Here is a 16,011-nt window from a genome sequence, read left to right on the forward strand (position 1 = left end):
TACTAGTGCTGCAGGAAGGAAATTTACAAAAGATGAAACAATAGCCAGGCAGGGCATTAAGTGCACTATATTACTCATCTGTCTTTGGCCACTATTTTTGTTATAATTGTAAGACTAGTAACAGAAGACTTGACTAAAAGTACCTTTAACAGTAAGAAGGGACTTCCCTGGTGGCGCAGTGGTTAAGAATCCGCCTGCCAATGTAGGGCACACAGGTTCGATCCCTGGTCCGGGAGGATCCCACATGCCGCGGAGCAACTAAGCCCGTGTGCCACAACTGCTGAGCCTGCGCTCTAGAGCCTGTGAGCCACAGCTACTGAGCCCGTGTGCCTAGAGCCTGTGCTCCGCAACAAGAGAAGCCACCGCAGTGAGAAGCCCGCACACTGCAACAAAGAGTAGCCCCCGCTCGCCGCAACTAGAGAAAGCCCACAGGCAGCAACAAAGACCCAATGCAGCCAAAAATAAATAAATAAAATAAATAAATTTAAAAAAAAAAACAGTAAGAAGTTTATTAACTCACAAGAGGCCCAGCAATGTCATTAAGACTCAGGTTCTTCCCATTTTATTCCTTCATCCTCTGCATATTGTTTTTGTTCTCAGGCTCCTTCCCTCAGCCTCAGAATGGCTGCCATGGTTTCAGGCAGTTCATGAAAAAATGCACCTGAGCTGAACTCCTAGAGCTGAATCTCCTCCCAGGTGGTTTTTATTATGGAGGAAAATCTTTACCTGAGGCCCCCCAGCAAACTTTTCCTAGTCGCCTTGGCAGAGTGGGTCACATGCTGATGCCCTTTCCAGTTATCTGCAGGGGGACAGCAGTTATGATCGGCTTCACCCTGGGGGCAGGGGAGAGCGGGGTCGTTTACCTGAGCGAAGGAAAGGTGCACACCAGAACCAAATTAGGGCTCTTCCCGCAAACAGAGTGGGAAGTTGAGTTGGGAAGGGTGTTAGGTAGGCGCTACCTAGAGTCTGGAGTATTCTGGCATTAGGGAAAAGATAAGTACAAATCTTTCTTTGCAACGCTTAGCTTTGAATGACATTGGTTTCAAATAATTTTTGTGAATATATCTTACAAACAGTTGGTTTTCTAGATCCTTTTCTGGAAGTGGTTAATGCTTTGTATACAAAAGGCAAGTGGGAATTCCCGGGCGGTTCAGTGGTTAGGATTCCATGCCTCCAGTGCAGGGGGTATGGGTTTGATCCCTGGTTGGGGAACTAAGATCTCTCATGCCATGTGGTGCAGTCAAAAAAAAAAAAAAAAAGGAGGGGAGGGGCAAGTATTTATGGAGGACAGTGAGTGGAACAGTTATGTATTTGTCAACTATAGTCTATAGATATGTAATGTCTCCAGAAGTACAACATGTGCATTAGTTCATTTAGTCCTCACAACAGCCCTGTGAGGTAAGTTCTTTTACTGTCCCTATTTTACACGTGAAGAAACTGAGGCTTAGTTAGGTTGAGTCACTTGCTCGAGGTCAGTAGTTAGTGGAAGAGCTGGTATTAGACCCCGATCTGTGTGTGGCTCTAAGGCATGTATTTGTTCTACCCTGCCTGTCCAGTTCTTTTCAACTTCGTTTTGATAATCAGTTTCATTTATCGCCAAGAATGTCACAAGACACATCTGTTTCACATCTATATTTGGTGATGTGAAATAAATACTGAAAATGTGCTTTGTGAACAGTCAATGAGCATGTGGTAAAAACAGATGTTCTCTCTTAGTGATACTTGTGCTAGCTTGTCAGGTGTGAGTCCTCTAATGCCTGAAGGACCAGATTCAGATTCTAAAGGGCTACAGAGACCATGGAAAGTGTACTTCAGGATATAATAGCTTCCGAGAAATTAATATCTGTTCAGAGATAGGTCTCCTTGCTCTTCCATAACCCTCTTTTCCTGGACCCTCTTTCCACACCTTCACCAGTATGTTTTTATATTGGAATAAATTTCATGCAAGTAGAGTTCAGGGGAAATTTCATCTCTAACTGAAACTAAAAGAATAGACCTAGGTCAAGCAATTAGTCTCTTGAAACATTTTCAATAGTAAAGACTATTTGTATAATAAGTAGTTAGGGAAAATATATATGTACAGAGCAATTTTTCACTTGGTTATGGTAATTCTTTGTGGCAACGCCAAAAAAAAAAAAAAAATGGAGGATGAGGGAAAGGTGAGTGTCAAGATGTACAGTAAAAACAGCTCCGTTAAGGGACTTCCCTGGTTGCGCAGTGGTTAAGAATCCGCCTGCCAATGCTGGGGAAACGGGTTCGAGCCCTGGTCCGGGAAGATCCCACATGCCATGGAGCAACTGAGCCCGTGCACCACAACTACTGAGCCTGTGCTCTAGAGCCTGTGAGCCACAACTACTGAAGCCCATGCACCTAGAGCCCGTGCTCAGCAACAAGAGAAGCCACAGCAATGAGAAGCCCGCACACTGCAATGAAGAGTAGCCCCCGCTCGCCGCAACTAGAGAAAGACCGCGCACAGCAACGGACTCAACGCAGCCAAAAAAAACCAGCTCGGTTAATGTAGGTGTTATTGTTGATATTGTTTTAACTCTCGAACACCCCAAAGTGAATATCTTAGCGATGGCAGGTACATTTCCAAGTTGATCTTGGTTCACTGGCCCCTCCTGAAGTCCTCAGTGGTCTTCTTGGCCCTCAAAGTGTCAAAGTCCTGAGGCATGTCCCACAGAGACCCAGGGTACCTACAGCTGCCAAGTCAACCTCGGAACCCGACTTCAGAGAGCTGTGTTAGATTGAGCTAGATTCATCAGCAGATTCCTGAGCTCCAGTTCTGGTGAGAATTCCTCTAGATCCATTCTTTCATCCACCCCTTCATCCAACACCTACAGTCTGCCAAAGACTATTCTAGGCATTTAACAAAGCCCCTGACCTGAGGGCCTTATTACATTCTAAGGGGGAAAGGGAGTGAGGACATTAGATAGTGGGAAGCAATTTGAAGAAACTGAATCCATCAGTAGGAAGGAGTTCCTTTTATCCCTCAGTGTTTTCCCAGTTACTTTCAGCAAATTGTTGCGTTCTCTTGCCGTGAAGGACAATACTGTCTCACATGAAAGACCTTACTGGTGTTTTAACATTTACTGACCAATTCAGAGATTATTCTGTTATTTTTCTTTGTTGCTTTCTCTGTGCTCTTTCTTTTCCACTCGCACAGTTTATCAGTTATCTATTGCTATGTAACAAACCACCTTAAAAGACAGTAGCTTAGAACAACCACCAGTTATTTGGCTCCCACTTCTGTGGGTTGGTTGGGCAGGTCTTCCGGTCTAGGGCAGTTCAGCTGACCTCTGCTGGCTCGCTCGTGCATCTGCAGTTGGCTGGACAGCCGGCAGGGGTCTCACTCATACGCTGACAATTGGCAGGCAGTTGGCGGGCCAGAGAGACACAGGACAACTGGGCTGTGTGTCTCCCATCAGCCAGCAGGTAGCTTGGGCTTCTTCACATGGTGGTGGTGGCTCTGTGGGTTCCAAGATCAAGGAGACAGTGGAAGCTGCAAGGCCTGTTGAGGTCTAGGTATGGAACTTACACATGTTACTTCTGCCACATTCTGTGGGTCAAAGCAAGTGATAAGACCAGCCCAGATTCAAGGGGTTAAGAAGCAGGTTCTTACTCTTGGTGGGAGGAGCTGCAGCATTATATTGTAAGGGTGTAGACACAACAAGGGAAAGAATTTGTAACCATCTATCACATGGTGTAAACTCCTTCCCCCATGAATACACCCTAAGCCTCCTAATGGATGAGGTCTTATTGTCTAGGAAGTTACATAATTTAATTTCAGGATCTGTTCTGTTGGAAATGGCTGTTACCGAGGATCCATTAACTTACTAGAAAACACTTTTTTCATTCTTTTCCTGGAAGTAGAAAATAGTTAAAATAGTTAACTTTAACTTTTTATTTTGTAGAATCACATTTAACTTGCAGCTTTTTGAGATGAATATAGAGGGTTTCAGTTTGATTCAGTATTAACAGCGTGATCTGTTGTGTTACCCATGACAGGCATGAGAGTATCACACACTGACTAAAGACAAACACACTGACTTTGACTGCTTGATTTACTTGACTGGTAACCTCGGTATATTTTCAAGTATATTTGTATAACAATATGTTCATGAGAATAATGATTAATATGTACTGAGTGCTGCCAGACACTGCTTAAGTTATTTGTAGATATCATCTCATTTACTTCTCACAACCATCTTAAGACGTATAATACTATTGTTAGTGCCATTTTAGAGATAAACTAATGCTTGGGGGTTTTAAAATATGCCTGAGGCCACATGGCTAGTGCTCCCCAGTGCTACTACCATGCCCAAGAAGAGCAGCTCATGAGTTCAGACTGCAGATCTGCCAATGTTCAAATGGGTCTAGCCCTTGGGTGTTATTTTAATAACTCTACTTTTAGGTGCACCATTGTATAGCCCTTACAGCTGGGTTTTTCCCTTCTGTAGAAGTTGGGGGGCCTGAACACCACAGGATCCCACGTTACACACTAAAGGATGCAGGTTGTGGGACTTCTAGATGGGAATGAGGATGTTTGTTTGTTTTTTTCCATTTTTTTCTTCTTTTTATTAGTAGACTTTATTTCTTAGAGCAGTGTTAGGTTTATAGAAAAATCTAACAGAAAGTAAAGAGAGGTCCTATGTACTCCTTCCTCTCCAAAGTTTCCCTGATTATTAACAACTTGCATTGTTGTGGTACATTTGTTACAGTTGATGAATTAATAGAGAAAACATTATTATTAACTAAAGTCCGTGGTTTATATTAAGGTTCACTCTTTGTGTTGTACATTTCTGTGGGTTTCACCAAATGCGTATGTCATGTATCCACCATTACAGATTCATACAGAACAGTTTCAAGGATGTTTATTTTAAACCACATACTTTTGGCTACTGAGCTTATGATTTCAAAGTTGAAAGCTTAAGCATAGTAGTAGACTATTCAAGGAGAGATTTCCCTGGATTGGGAGAGAAGTCGACTTTGGGTTATATTAACTTGTCTTTACCCCTAAAACAGGCCTATTTTGTTGTTGTTGTTTACAATTTTAGAATCTCTGGGTTGGAAGGGACTTTAAGGGTTGTGAAGCACAGCCACCTGTCTGATATTTGAACCCTCGGCCTCCCCTCCTTCCCCAAGAGTCAGAGGACTCGCTCTGCCCCAGGCAACTTTGCCTTGCTGTCCCAGGTGGGACCCTGACAGCTCTCTCCCTTACTGCTGAGGGTGAGAAGAGGACCTCTTCTACTTTAGTCCAGTTAGGGCTTTTCCGTATAGCTCTGTAGATTGTGGCTTTGGGGTTATTTTAAATTTTAAAACAGGAAAAATGGTTACCTGATCTTAGATACCAAAGAAGCAATATTTTTATTGGTTATGATAAGATTAGACTAACAGAATTATACTATAAGTAGGTACGTGTAAGAATATTTGAAGTTTTTTTAAGTACCTATTTGTATAAAGTGACCAGTTCTAATTGATTGTATTTTCGAGTGGCACTGAATATGTTGGTTTCTTGTATCATTCTGAAAGTCATGATTTCAGTGGGTCTCGGGTTGACAGAAGTGCCCATCTTTGTCCTTGAGACTCCCAATTACAAGAGTTGAGGAATTCTGTGACAGGTATTAAGATAAGCTTAACTCCTGAGAAGGAATACTATATTGTTATAGAAATTTTAAAACAGATACAAAAGTAGACAGAATAATGTAATAAATCTCTATGTACCAGCTTGAACAATTACCAAGTATACCCAATCTTGTTTTAAAGTCAATCCCGGAAAAAAAATAAAGTCAGTCCTGGACATACTGTTCCTAAGAAGGAACATATGTACCTGAAGACATTCAAAAGAGGGAACTCTTCGCTCTGGAACCCTAACAATATTCACTTTAATCATTGCTTCTATCCCTGCACCTAATGGGGCCACCAGTTTTTCCAAACCTCTAATTCTACTTCTCTTCTCCAGGGCCCAGTCATATATGCGCAACTAGACCACTCTGGCGGACATCACAGCGACAAGATTAACAAGTCAGAGTCTGTGGTGTACGCGGACATCCGGAAAAATTGAAAAGACCCCAGTCATATCCTAAGCAAGAAACAAATCCAAACTGGACTCTTGTGCAGAAAATGTAGCTCATAACCATGTGTGGCCTTGGAAACCTGGACATGGACAAGCACATGTTTATTCATAGAGGGAGAAAAAGAAATGTATAAAGGATATGTATAAATATTCTATTTAATCTTCCTGATGCGAGGAGCCAGTATTGCATGATGAAGAGATGGTATGATTCTAAGTATACGTAAATTGTCTGTTTTTGTACTTCCCTTCAGGGTCATTTACAGTTGAGAAAATTCAGACACATTCCTATCACCATCATTTAGACGTGGTTTGCCTTAATGGAGATGGTAGCAGATCTTTTAGTATTCTAACAGACATGGCCTTTTCATGTAAGGGCTTAACCCGCCTTCGCGTTTATTGTACATGGAGAGTGGAGCTGCTATGATGGAAGCATGTTCAGGGTGGCCTTTAGCCCAGGGTGTACCACCTATTTGGCGGTTGTTTTTAGAAAGCATCCATTCACTATGCCACTTGGAGACAGGGTGAGAGTTTTTGTTGCTATTTTGCTCTCTAAAATACAGGGCAGTTTTTAGCTTTCAGTGTTGTGTAGACTATAACATCACACCCTGTAAGCATATTGTCCCGATGTGTGGATTCATCATAGCAAGATTAGCAAAGGATCAGTGCCGGAAGTCACTTCCTTCCAGGTACTTTTAGATCATTACCATAATCAATACATAATTGAAGTAGGGAACCCAGGCCTGGCTTGAGGAGTACCTGTACCATTTGGAGAGCAAAAGGTGTGTTACATTCTTTGCTCAAGTCCTTCGTACTTGTAATAAGAGTCCCCATACACCTGAAGGAGCTGAGTTTCATTTCCTTTTAAGTAGGCAGAAATGGAATAATTAGATTGCCAGTCTCCAGTATCACAGAGCTCTCTCTAGAGAATCTTCTATATAAAGCTTCAGTCATGCTTCCAGCAGGGGCAGCATCAGTCATGGCTTCTGTAATAGATTCATGATGCGTCCAAGGCCTTTTGAGGCTAAAAAGGGTCTAGATTTTTAAAATCAGCAAACAAGGCTAGTACTTCTACGTTGGGAATCTCTTCTGTTTCTGGTTTTTTGTTCTTTGTTTCTCCCTTCCTCCCTTCCTTTTTTTTCCCCCACCCCCATTACATGGAATTGATAAACAATGAGAGGAGGAGAAATCTAGACAATTTGGGCATCCTTCTCACTTTATTTTCTCCCATTGACCACCGCCCCCAACACCCCATCTCAAACCTATGTGTTTTTTTTAACTCAGACTGAAAAGCATGGTGAAAATCATTAAACACTTATATTGTCATTCCCCCATTTTCTGGATTTTTTTTTTTTAAAGAATTTTTTTTCATTTAAAATTGAAAGCCCACAGTTAGAGGAAGAATACCGACAATAGGGTACCAGGTCGTGTTCAGGTAAGTAGGGATGACGGCTAATGTTAGTTTTTCTCTCATTTACTTTGAGGACCCCTAAGAGCTGCCTCCACCCCCACCCCACCCCCTCACCCCCCTACCTCCCCCCCCACCCCCCGTCTTGTCATCTTTGTGAGGGAGTTTGAAGGCTGAGTTTTAAGGAAACAAAGAAGGATTTAGATTTAGAGGTGTGCACGAGGTGGTTATGTAGAGAAAGGGTGCGTGAGCTATAAAACGAACTCTGCCCCGTGCGTGCGGCCTTTTACTTGCTGAGGGACTATTTGTTGTTATTCGCATGATTCTCCAACTTACATTCCGTTGATATGTACGTGAGCGGGGAGCGGGCTTTGTCATCACACATACCTGCCATCTCCGAAGCTGGTGCGTCTGGCGTGCGTTGCGGCATGGGAGGAAAACCCGCCGGCTCTGCTGCGTCTTCCTGTTCTGTGCTCACAGGCCCCGCGCAGGAGAGGGACGCGGAGCACTCAGCCCGAGACAGTTCTGCAAAGTGGTCAACTTTGCCTTGCGCCCTGAGGCTTCTCTGCCTCCACGGTGAAAACTCCAGGAGCCTTTAGGAGACATTTTTGTGTGTTGGGAAGGCGGGGGTTGGTGCTGGGAGGATGTCACCCTTCAGGCTGATGCCAGGATACTCTTGGTGAGCCCTCCCACTGTGAGAATTGTACAGCCATCCAGGACTTCAGGGGGAAAGAAAACACGTTGTGGTGAGACCAGGTGTGTGCATTGATATGTGTAACTTCCTTACAGTCGTTTTTGGCAGAGAAAGGGGGATCCTCCTTATCCTCCTTTCGCAAAGGTCCAGTGAATCTACTATACGTACATTCCTCACACCTCCTGATAGCAAGAGCCCTGATTTCCCTGCATGTTTGTGAAGCTGCCACCCAGAGCACCAGCCCTCACTTTGGCTAACCACAGCCATGGGCCTTCCCTCCCCTGCCTCCCCGTGGCCTCCTCTGCGGGGCAAGGGTGGTCATCTGCCAGCTTCTTACTCTGGGTCTGTGACTGATTTGTCTGAGGGAAGCGGCTCACACCTGGGTGGAGCACCTCAGGGTTGGGGCTTTTTCCAAAACTCTTCACACCAACTCCTGTGGATCTTTTTGACCCTTTCTCCTGTGTCCCAGCATCCTAGTCCCTGGACACAGATGACAACAGCAGGGTTGCTTCCAAATGGCAGGGCTGTCCTTTCCATGTCTGATTATTGGCAGAATGAGACCTCTTAAAACTACACATGATTTTTCTAAGGGGGCACCCAAAGGATTACTTGAGATTAAAATTTCAATCTATCTGTAGTTTTTCAATGGAAATGTATTCAGCTAGGTAAAAAAAAAAAACCCATCAAGTTCATTAATTTTTCTTTTTCAATTGTTGTATTTTTGTGAATATTTTAATACATCTTTTTCAATTATTGGACTGTGTTGTGTGCTCATTTTTAATCAAGTGAAGAAGATATCAAAGCCCTTTCTTTAATTTATCCTGCTCCAGCCACACCGGCTTCTCATTCTTCAGAAACACCACACTTGTGCCTGCCTCAGGTCCTTTGCACCTGCCGTTCCCTCGGCCTGGAACACACATTCTGCACATTTGTATGGTTTGCTCCCTCACTTCCTTTAAGTGTCTACCCACATGTCACCTTCTCAGAGAGACCTTCCGTGATATGTGAAAGAGCAACTTCACCCACCCCTGGCTCTTGCTAAACCCCTTAACCCGGCTCTTTTTTCTCCCTGTCAAACTATTTGTGTGCTTGTCTGTTTTCCCTACTAGAACATAAGCACTGAGAGGCCAGACTTTGCTGTTTTGTTCACTGATCCATCTTTAGAACAGTACCTGGCAATTAGCAGTTGTTCAATAAATGTTGACTAGATGGCCGATGGATAGGTGGATTTATCCGTCAACAAATCTATATTTGAGAACTATCCTATGCCAGGCACTGTGCTAAGCATAAGGAAGACACAGCTCCTCAAGGAGCTTGCCACAAGTGAGAGAAGGTGACATAACCGTATAATAGCTACTAAGTACTTGGTGTGTGCCAGGCACTTTGCATTTCTTATTCTATATAGCACTATGAGTTAATGCTAGTTGTACTAATCTTAAACCCACTTTTAGAAAGACAATGTCAGTAAATCACAGCAGTATTTTTTTGGATACGTCTCCTAGAGTAATTAATAGAAACAAAAGCAAAAATAAACAAATGGGACCTAATCAAACTTATAAGCTTTTGCATAAGAAAGGAAACCATAAACAAAACAAAAAGACCACCTATGGAATGGGAGAAAATAATTGCAAACAATGTGACTGACAAGGACTTAATTTCCAAAATATATAAACAGCTCATACAGCTCAATATCAAAAAACAACCCAATCAAAAAATGGGCAGAAGACATAAATAGACATTTCTCCAAAGAAGACATACAGATGTCCAACAGGCACATGAAACGATGCTCCACATCGCTAATTATTAGAGAAATGCAAATCAAAACTAGAATGAGGTATAACCTCACACCAGTCAGAATGGCCATCATTAAAAAGTCTACAAATAACAAATGCTGGAGAGGGTGTGGAGAAAAGGGAACCCTCCTACACTGTTGGTGGGAATGTAAATTGGTGCAGCCACTATGGAGAAGAGTATGGAGGTTCCTCAAAAAACTAGAGTTGCCATATTATCCAGCAGTCCCACTCCTGGGCATATATTCGGACAAAACTATAATTCAAAAAGATACATGCACCCCTATGTTCATAGCAGCACTATTCACAATAGCCAAGACATGGAAACAACCTAAATGTCCATCAAGAGATGAATGGACAAAGAAGATGTACAAATATACTAATAAGTAATAAAATAATGCCATTTGCAGCAACATGGATGGACCTAGACATTATCATACTAATTGAAGTATGTCAGAAAGAGAAAGACAAATACCATATGATATCACTTATATGTGGAATCTAAAATATGACACAAATGAACTTATCTATGAAACAGAAACAGACTCACATATATAGAGAAGAGACATTGTAGTTGCCTGTGGGAGTGTATGTCCTGTGAACCGCATCATGTGTGATGTGGCAGAAAAAGAACAGAGATACTTCCCCCAGCCCACAAGGGCAGCAGTAATGAAATCAGGTTCTCTTGGTTCCTCCCAAATTAGAATCAAGTACTGGGGAGTTTCCATCTTCTGCTGGGACTCTTACTTCCAAGCTGCACAAGAAACATACCAACCAAACACATACAGATTTCTGAGGGTGACTACAGCCCCAAGGGAGCTGGCTTAGCATTTAAAAGGGCACCTTGGGTACTCTTTTGCCCCTTACAGCCATAGGCCCCCTTCTGACTCCTCTAGGTGATTACATTGCTAACCAGATTTCAGAACAAATGTTTCAGGGCAACAGTCTTGGCTACCAGGGGAGAAGGAGGATACCAGTTACAGGGGGAATTGACATCAGGTTTGCTCATTGGCTATGAGGGAAACCAGCAGAGGGGCAAGTCCCTCCTAGCCCTCAGGTTAAGACTGTCCTGGGCAGGTGTTTCCCTTTGATAAACTAGCAGGGTGGAGCTGTTCTGGCCTAAGGATTAGAACAATCACTAGCTTGGGGCAGGGGTTGGAGGGCAAGCACACGGGCAGTTACTGTTTAGGTTCCATGATTAAGGAGTCAGGTGAGTTAGGGCATAGGTAAGGCAGGGACTGGTTGAACAGGGGATGTACAGAGAGCAAGAGAGCAGCCATCTTGAGTGGCCTGATCATACACTCCACCCCTACATACACTGCTTGACCCTCACAATCTTGGCCCTCCCCTCTTCTGCGATATCCCTGGGGTCAGGTATGTAGAGGTGCCCTGCAACTAGATGCCACAAATACAATACAGACAACAGCAGCTAAAGCAGATTAAGAGTAAGACACCTAGTATGCTAAAGATAGTAGCTCTCTAGGATGTGTGCAAAGTTTGGAGCCAAGAGATTATCTGGTGAATGAAGAGGAGGTCAAGGGCAGCAGCATCCTATCCAGGCATAAGGAAAGGTCACCTCTGGCTTCCACAAACCCAGAGTCATCCCCATGGGGTTGGGGGGAAGGCCCCGGCTTTAAAGGAAACATTCTGGTGACCTAGCCAAGTGTCAGCAGTCACAGTACAGGTCTGCCACCCCGTGCTATGTTGGGTGCCATTAGGGGTGGACCCATTAGGTCTTTCCAAACAAAAAGCAGTTAATCCCACTAGTTGGACTTGTGTGGCCAGGAGCCAGCCTATTATGCTCCATGCAACATAGCCTAGGGGGCATTCATAGGCCGTGATCCTGGCAAAGTGTAAAATGTGTTTTACAGTAACGTTTACCGATGAGAGTCCTTCTGACCTATTGGCATGCAGGACAGGAAGATGGTGAGAGTCTTTTCCCCACATTGCCAGCTGTCCCCACATGGTTGCATTAGCCAGGTCATTTTTCCATGAAAGTCCAGGGGAGGACACCAACAGCATCTCGCTGTAGACCCAGGATTTAGACTCATTTTGCAGTGAGACCATCGTTGCTGCCCAGTTCCTCTGCTCAGGCTAAGGATGAAATGTAAGACATCTAACAGGCACAACACAGGGGAGATCATGACCATCAAGCAAAATACAAGCAGTAACCACATTCTGAGATGATACCACTCCTGCCTGTGTTTTTTGTCCTGGTCTGTAATACAGTTCAAATACCTCAAGTTTTCAGGAATACAGGAATGTGTCTAAAATCACATCTATGTGGCATCCTGCTCTATTTTGGATGCCTGAGCCATAGTTAATTTTGATTTTTGATTTTGTGTGTGTGTGTGTGCAGTGGCTTTGAGATATACTTATTAAAAAGGAAGGAAAGAAAAAAAAGGAGGGAGGAAAAGTCAGGAAACTTGGATACAATCTGAACTTTAAAAATACAATTTTGGCTTTAGTTTGTGAACCTTGTCATTTTGGGGACTCAGTGCTATTGGCTACAGATGACACACAATCACCTTGACCTCAGCAGAAAAACTTCAGAATGCTCTGCAATGGCTGTATCTGAAGGAAACAGATGTTTGCCCTTCATAAGTATGGTAAGACCCAATGGATACATCCCTTGCCAAATAATTATGTATAGCTCAAGGATTTTTAAATCATAATTTTGATTTTAAATGTACTTTTCTTTAATGGTTAAAGCAAATGTACAACATGTTTAATAGGCCACAAACTGGCTGTTTTGGTTAGCCTAAAGTTCAAGTTCAATTATGTATAGATCAGAATGATTTCTCCATACGTCAATATGTGAACATTTCTTCTATCATTTTCCTCTCTGGATTGCAAATCTTTTGATGGAAAGCATTCATGATCAAAATACAATGTTTGTCCCTCAGTGCCAGGGTGGTTGCTCCCTGCCCTGGGTCCATCATGTCCCTCAGTGCTAAGCCTACTTAGTTTGTGTGTGTGTGTGCCTGGTTATCTATGTTGGGGGAAAACTAATCAGACAAGCTCAGAGGTATGTCAATGGAGAAGCATTTTAGAGGCTATACACTTTATCAATTACACTGAACTGTTACACATTGTACATGTGCTTTTAGCCATAGACTTAAAGCAGCGTCACACAGTAGTTGTACTCTGTGACAGCTTCACTAGTCAATTCTCTTTCTATCCTGAACATCGGGGCAACACTATAGTTAGAAGTAAAACACATAACTTTCAGTGTTGATAGGGAGACAAACATTTGTTAAACAGTTCAATTAAATTAGTAGAATGGGTCTTAAAAGGCCTGGTCCAGATTTTTGTGTCAGTTGCCTACCACTGTTGTCATCTTTTTCTTGGTGTGGATTTCATTTGGAGTTAGCAGTCTTTTCTATAGACCAGTCCAATGTAGAGGCCCTTCTTAAGTGGGAAGTAGGATTACAAGAGTTAATTTCCTTCAGTTCTATTGTGTACTTAAGAATATCTGATAAGCGTCCTTTTGAGAAAGACTCTGTTAATCTGTTTTATCATTTGCACTCATAGGAAATATTCCCCCACTCTAGTTTGTAAGGTGAGACCTGCTATCACATCCATCGTAAGTATCAATATATATTCTGGGATTGGAACTATGAACACTTCATATTTGGTGGGGGAGCAACTGCCCAGTTTGTAACATCAGTGATATCTTTTTCTCTAACCATTCCACCCCCATACGCAGGGCTCTCTGTCATACAGAGAGGGGGCCACAGAGCCAGTTGACATTTCCTTATATTAATGTCCATTCAGCCCTGGTGTCCACCAGGGCTAAGACAGTTCGTCTGTTCTTTAGGGACCAATAAATGGTTATTTCTACATGAGATCTCCAGTTCCCTGAAACCTGCATTACTGTGGCCCAGGATCTTTCCCTGAAACCTACATTACTGTGACCTGGGACCTTCTGGGACCTTGGCTATACCCCTAATCTAGTGGCCTTGGGGGCTGACACATTCCTTCCACCTCCAATGGTAGGGCTTCTTCCTCTGGAGGAGTGGAAGGAGTGTCTTGGGTCTCTCTTATTTGGTAAACTGTTGTTCAGGCTTTAGCTTCTGCCATAGCTCCACTAACGTAGCATTGGGCTGCTTATCTATCTTGGTTATAGGGTTCCCCACCGCCACTAGGTCCTGCCACATCTGTCTTCTAGTTACTCGGGTGAGTCCCCGGAAGGAGCAAGGAGGAGCCTTACTTCCTTCTCCTGCGTCTTTGGGATTAGTGGTTCTGATCCCCAGGTGCCGTATCCTTTCCATTTCTCCCAACTCTGCTATTGTTTGCACCACCCAAGCAAGTGGGTGCCCTACGAAGGGACTCAGGATGCAAACTAGAGCCCCATACCATTGCCCAGGAGCAGACTGGAGGATTGTGTTCTTCATGACTGCTGTAAATAACTCATTGTCTGGGCCCCGATAGTGCTGGGCATAGATGGCAGGTTTCATGCCTAGTTCTCTTAATACATCTTGTAGTTTTTCCATGGTTTGCCAACGGAGAGGAGGAGTAGGTACATTCCCTTCATTGGGCCAGGTGGCGCAGCAGGCGGCCATTACCCAAGAGAGCAAGGAAATCACTTTGCCCTCATTGATGGCCCCATATAAATGCTGCCAGAGGGCTGGGTGCCTAGTCACAGGGGCTGTCTTTGACATATCCTGGCCAGTGAACATAATGCCTTCCCCACCAACATCCCAGATATGCAGCGATCAAGCCACGACTGATTCCCTCCCCTTTTGTCTAAATTTGTCACCCAGTTCAACTAGTTCAGTCTGGGTGCAGTGTCTGAGGGTAGCCAGTTAGCCCCACTCTGGGGAAGGGAGCAGATCATTATCTACACTCTGTGGTCTAAGCTGATATTTATATTTAGTGGTCATCACAGGGCCAGCCACTGGCCTCACTGAGACAGGGACTCCTATGACCTCATCCCAATCTTCCTCATCAGTGCTCTCATAGGGTCCCATACTTTGGGGTCCCAATTTGGACAGGCCATGACCATCTGGACTCTCTGTCACGGAAGCTGCCTCCCCTTTAGCTGGGCCACGCAGCAGGCTAATGTCTCTAACGTCCCATCTTGTTCCCTCAATCTAGCCACTAATGTGTCTGTAGTTTCAGTCTGGGCCAGCCTAGTGTTTTCTCTCAAGTTTTAATTCCTCCTCTAGATGCCTAACCTCAGCCTTGGCCGATAGTTCACCACCCATGGCCTTTCTTAACACAGCAAGCAACGGCCAGCCCACAGCTGCAGCCACTGCCTTATTGTCTAACCTCTTTTCTCCCACTGTAATGGAGGCCAATAGCTCTGCAATACCCTTAGGGGCTTCTATGAGTTCTCCGTACTCTCTTGGCGGCCCCCATTTATCAAGAACAGCCGCCAGAGGGTCCCACATGCTAGCGCACAGCCATCCTGGGATTTTCCTGGCAACTTTCCATTCCCCATCCTTATTTCCCGACGTCTCAGCACTCACGGGAGTTTCCTCGGCCTCCTGGCTGTCTAGACAATTGCTGGGTGCACCTCACAGGCCTGCAAAGCTTGTAGTTGCCCAGCCACAAGACCAGAGAAAGATCCTGGAGGCACCGACAGAGACGTCAGTGATTTATGGGAGCGGGGAGCTTACACGTCCGAAGCAAGGTCCTGGAGCGATACTGCACCGAGGAAGGCTGACAGCAGGCAGGATGAGGCAGCAGTCTTCTACCAGGGGGAGGGGGAAGCTACCAGTTACAGAGGGAATTGAAATCAGGTTGGCTCATTGGTTACCAGGGGAAACAGGGAGGAGCAAGTCCCTCATAGCCTCCTGGGGCAGATGTTTCCCTTAGGTAAACTATCTGGATGGAGCCATTCTGGCCTAATTAGAACAATCACAAGCTGGGGGTGGGAGAGAGGAAGAGTAGGTGGGGGCGAAGCACATGGGCAGTTACCAATTAGGCTCTATGATTAAGAGGTAAGGTCAATTGCATATAGATGAGGCAGGGACTGGGAGTAGGGGATGTGCAGAGGGCAAGAGAACAGCAATCTTGAGTGGCCTGATCATACAGCAGG

The 16,011-nt window shown here is 44.3% G+C and overlaps 1 protein-coding gene across 1 annotated transcript in view; it reads left to right on the forward strand.

Moving 5' to 3' along the window:
* The window catches only part of MPZL1 (myelin protein zero like 1), a 62,677-nt gene extending 53,747 nt beyond the window's left edge, over nt 1-8,930 (forward strand). Inside the window, exon 6 of the mRNA XM_059935630.1 lies at nt 5,963-8,930. Within this exon, the coding sequence (XP_059791613.1) occupies nt 5,963-6,064 (102 nt within the window). The 3' untranslated portion in view covers nt 6,065-8,930. The remainder of the gene's footprint in view (nt 1-5,962) is intronic.
* Nucleotides 8,931-16,011: the final 7,081 nt, after the last annotated feature.

The sequence above is a fragment of the Balaenoptera ricei genome, chromosome 1 (genome assembly GCF_028023285.1).
Source record: "Balaenoptera ricei isolate mBalRic1 chromosome 1, mBalRic1.hap2, whole genome shotgun sequence".
Taxonomy (NCBI): domain Eukaryota; kingdom Metazoa; phylum Chordata; class Mammalia; order Artiodactyla; family Balaenopteridae; genus Balaenoptera; species Balaenoptera ricei.